The sequence below is a fragment of the Sinocyclocheilus rhinocerous genome, unplaced genomic scaffold (genome assembly GCF_001515625.1).
Source record: "Sinocyclocheilus rhinocerous isolate Xijiao unplaced genomic scaffold, SAMN03320098_v1.1 scaffold1436, whole genome shotgun sequence".
Lineage (NCBI taxonomy): Eukaryota > Metazoa > Chordata > Actinopteri > Cypriniformes > Cyprinidae > Sinocyclocheilus > Sinocyclocheilus rhinocerous.
Window position 1 is genome coordinate 854,456 of NW_015647013.1, and position 4,969 is coordinate 859,424.

At 33.3% G+C, this 4,969-nt stretch overlaps 1 protein-coding gene across 1 annotated transcript in view; it reads right to left on the minus strand.

Moving 5' to 3' along the window:
- LOC107708252 (hexokinase-2-like) overlaps positions 1–2,706 on the minus strand; it is a 34,387-nt gene extending 31,681 nt beyond the window's left edge. Inside the window, exons 1-3 of the mRNA XM_016512439.1 lie at positions 2,574–2,706; positions 611–730; positions 434–529 (exon numbers count right to left, since the gene is read on the minus strand). Coding sequence (XP_016367925.1) covers positions 434–529; positions 611–730; positions 2,574–2,630 — 273 coding nt within the window. The 5' untranslated portion in view covers positions 2,631–2,706. The remainder of the gene's footprint in view (positions 1–433; positions 530–610; positions 731–2,573) is intronic.
- Positions 2,707–4,969: the final 2,263 nt, after the last annotated feature.

Genomic DNA, 4,969 nt, shown 5'->3' on the forward strand with positions numbered 1-4,969 from the left:
AACTTTTTATTCATCAAAAAATCCTGAAAAAAAGTATCACATGTTCCAAAAAAATATTAAGCAGCAACAGTTTCAACACTGATAATAAATCAGCATATTAGAATGATTTCTGAAGATCATGTGACACTGAAGACTGGAGGAATGATGCTGAAAATTCTAAAAATAAATTAGATTTTAATGTATATTAAAATAGAAAAACATTATTTTACATCATAATAATATTTCACAATATTACATTTTTCCTGTATTTTTGATCAAATAAATGCAGCCTTGATGAGCAGAAGAAACTCCTGTAAAAACATTAAAACTCGTTCTGATCCCAAACTTTTGACCGGTAGTTTATACAAAGCTCAGAAGCTTTCACACATTGTTAGGACTGTACTAGAAACACTACTAAAGCAATAGCTTGTGGATGTAAAAGCATGACACTCACCCCTCTCTTCTTGATGGCTTTTCTCAACAGGCCCACAACATCTCTCCCCTCCACTCCACTCGCCTTAAAACCTTTGGTCCAGGACACCAGAAAACTCTGTACAGAAATAAGGGCAACCATGGAAACATGGCAATCTCACAGAAGAGCTGCTAATTTTAGTTTCCCTTCCCATCTCACCTCATCTAGCTTGGTCTGCTGGCAAGGAAACGAAAAGGTAAAGCCAAGAGGCAGCTTCTTGTCTTTGATGCCCAGTTTCTCAAGGAAATTAGCCAAGCATTCAGCGATGTGATCGAAGAGCTGGAAATGAAGAGAAATTCATTTTAAGACTGATTTAACTTAGATGAAGGATTCATTACAATTAAAAGAGTCCTGTGCCAAAAAATACAATTATGGCCCAAAAAAGGTGGATAAAAGGTTTAGGTACAAGAACCAAAGAGATCACGTGCAACCCTAGTAAAGAAGTCATATTTTTAAAATACATGTATTTCATACTAAGTATAGTTCAAATCTATTAACATATTTTCTGACATTTTGCTCGAGCCTTACTGATATAAAAATTATAATTCAACTTTATTTGGTGTTCTAGTGCACAATGCACATTTTTTAATATTAAGCCTAAAATATGTTTTAATGTCACTATTGATGAGGGTTGTACTGTATGATTTTTGAATAATATCAGTCTTTAACTGCAAGATATTTAAAGTTTTCCTAAAGTACAGTTCCACTTTAGCACAATCAAATATACTTCAGAACATCTTTAGTCAGACTTCCGCACAATTAAAAGTACATTAAACACAAAAGTACAATTGCAGAGTGTTTTTATTAAGTGCATAATTATGTATTTGCAGTGGACTTAGCATGAAATAAATGCATTATTTCAAATACATTTTAGTATATTTATTTTTCACAAGGGAAGTTAGCCCAAAGTTGTTATGTTCATCTCACAAGTATAACATTTTTCAGAGGCTATAGACTCATAAGCACAGATGACGTCGGGGGGTCATTAAGATGCACTTTTCATTCAGCACAATGTTTGATTATTTCTAAATTTCATGGCAATCGATATGATTATTATGCAGAAGGATTGTTGTAGCATCTCAAATTGCTTAATATTGTTTGCACTGTATCAGGGAAGCAGGATATGCTTTAGTCTCGTGATGGAAATGAAACAGATTTGAATATGAAACAAATACCACATCTGTTTTATACTTTATTAGGATCTAAAGTGTTCAAGCTGTGATCAAGCGTAGAAAAAAAAAGTGCATTAAAACGGAAACACGATGCACAATGTATTCATTCATTTGGCCTTAGTCTGTAATGACAACGAATTATGAGAGAAACTTTAAACCCTTTAATGAATTAAATTTCTACATCTTCACTCTCAGATTAAACAACTGCGCAAAGTTCATACAGTCAACTTTGCAATTTGCAATGAAGTGTTTCTATTATTAAATACAGTGCAGTTTAAACGTGACAGTGATGAATCATGGCTACAAGACAAAGTTATTTATAATGCATAATTAAACTTTTTTTTTAAAGACCCATAGATAAAAACAGATTGTGTGCCTTTTGTGTTGTTGTTAATTAACGCTAATGAAATGTTCAGAGACACGGTGGCTCTCAGTTCATGCAAAATGCTCAGGGAAAAAAAACGCTCTTATTTTGTTCTAGTTTTAATGAATCCAGATTACTAACACTAAATTAGATTTATTCTTAAACTAATGCATGTTTGTGGTTGTTATGCAGAGCATGCATATGATACATATAACTTTTGTTACTTTGTAATAAGGCAGACTTGAATTAAAGGCATAGTTCACCCAAAAATGTAAACCCTGTCATCATGTACTTATTTGCTGTTCCAGATGATATTAAAAAAAAAAAGGTTTTATTTTTTGATTAACATTGGCTGTATAGACACTTCTCCAAATATCTAGAATAGAAAGTAAGTCAAACGGGTTTGGAACAACATCAGAGTCAGTAAATGATGTCAGAATGTTCATTTTTAGGTGAACTGTCTCTTTAAATATGATGCACCTATTAATGAATCAAGTTTTGCAGGCAGGTTTATAAACTTAAATACGTGCATGACATGTTTAGTGAATGCTGAAGAAAGAAAAGCACACACAGAAACGCTCCTCACCTCTGTCCCGCTGCCCCTCATGATGTTCTCTGGAATAGCGTAGATCTGGTTCTCCATCTCCACCTTTTGCTTCCCATTACTGGACACCCTAACGAGCAGAACTCGGAAATTTGTTCCTCCCAGGTCCAGAGCGAGGAAGTCTCCCGTTTCTGCAAACAAAACCAATGCAAATTTATCTTAAAAGAACTGAAGATCTTAAGAATAAAGAACGTGGTGGTAATCTCAGTTTTGCAACATGAATATTTTACAACAAATGGTCAAAGTTTTTGAGAATAACGTCACATCACGGCATATTTTAAGGCATAAATTCTAAACTATGAGAAAGCTGAAGTTATGAGAGCGAAGTAGTAATGTTATGAAGCTGTAAGGAAAGTAACAACTCTAAAGCACTCTCACAATGTATGAATTTTATTGTAGTCCGTCTCCACAGTTGCATAACTGATTTAACATTAATGAATGTAGTGAATTATCATTGCATTGATGCATTTGCTGTTATTATTGATAAACATTATATGTGAGCCTGGAGCACAAAAGCAGTCTTAAGTCGCTGGGGTATATTTGTAGCTATAGCTAAAAATACATTGCATGAGTCAAAATTATCAATTTTTCTTTTATGCCAAAAATCATTAGGATATTAAGTAAAGATCATGCTCCATGAAGATATTTAGTAAATTTCCTACCGTAAATATATCAAAACTTAATTTTTGATTAGTGATATGCATTGCTAAGAACTTCATTTGGACAACTTTAAAGATGATTTTCTCAATATTTAGATTTTTTTGCACCCTCAGATTCCAGATTTTCAAATATTGTCCTATCCTAACAAACCATACATCAATGGAAAGCATATTTATTCAGCTTTCAGATGATGCATAAATCTCAATTTACAAAAAATTAACACTTATGACTGGTTTTGTGCTCCAGGGTCACATATGTTATTTAACATTATATCCAGTAATGATAAAAAATGACAAACAAAACTAAATGTAAGGGTAAGAACAGGTTCAGGAACAAATAGCAAACAAATAACAAAATAAAATAAAAACAAATATCTTTAACAATTTCACATTACCCATTTTTACAGTTGGAGATTTTCTGGGCTCTTCTGCAGAGTTTGATCTTTGAATATTACTTTAGTGCATAAGCCATGTTAAGCGTAAAAACATTACGGTGCCGTTGTTTTAGAAGTATAGTGTTCATGACGTGAAAGGAGAGCGAAAATTGATTTTCCCTGGTTGTTGTTGTTTTATAACGTTAAGTCATGTTAAGAGTTTTTCCACGCACTTTTGCACGCCATTGCACTACTTTCACGTTCGCGTCTCGTGACTTTTGCAGGACCCGGCGTTCCAGAAAAGCGGCACTCAAGTCAAAAAAAGTTTAAAAATTTAAAAATAAAAAAAGAGACCTTAAGTTTTTTTCCTATACACCAATGGTGCAGTGTTATTTTACATTAGATTTTTTAATTTCTGTACCTCATTGCTATTGTTAGACCTGAAAAACATAAACCACTGTTTGTTTCATTTGTGTCTTTGTTGTATTTCATTTGTTTGTGCTGTTGTTTGTTTTTATTACTGACTGTTCACTTGTCTTCAGTAATGTCTGAACTATATATAGTGAAGGTGGTAGTTTTTGCTATGGCATCAAAATGGGTAAAAAAATATATTCTGGCAGAGCTAGTAAAATCTTTGGCAGTGCAATTTTTTTCATTTTCTATGCAGAGACACCTCCCAACAAAATAAACTATTTAAGTCATCAGGTGAAAACTGCCATATTTTTTTCATATCGCAGTATATTGTGAAAAAAAGTAATATCACAATGTCATTTTTTCCCATTGCCAAACACCCACACTATAATCCATGTTTAAAGACAGTGCTTGTGCATTGCGTTATGACTTGTTTCTCAACACTTTATTATCCTAATGTTACAATGTTTAATGTGGAACTCAAATGCAGTGACCTCCTTGTGATCAGGCAGGCATGTTTCTGAACACTGTTCACTTCCGGTCTGTGTGTTCATGTACTAAATTGTTTCAATTTGCAACTTAATTTCAATAAAAAGTCTCTTTAGACTAGAGGGGAAGTTTAGATTTCTGTAACCTCACAGTGAGGTTACAACGTTGCTTTCTCATGATGATATGACCTCTAAAGAACTAGTCCTTGCATGCTTATCTTTGCCTAACACACTTGACTTTCCACTTTTTTTTAAATGTCTTTCAGAAATTGTTTGTTAAACTAACAAAGCGAGACCATCTCACTTGTTATCCTGTGCAATGTCAGTACAACAAAAAATGACTCTGTGGTGAAGTAAATACAACAGAAAAACAAATGAAAAAGTTAGTTAAAGTAAATTCCACACTGGTACTCAATTCAAGCTTATAGAAGTTAAAGTGCAAAAAT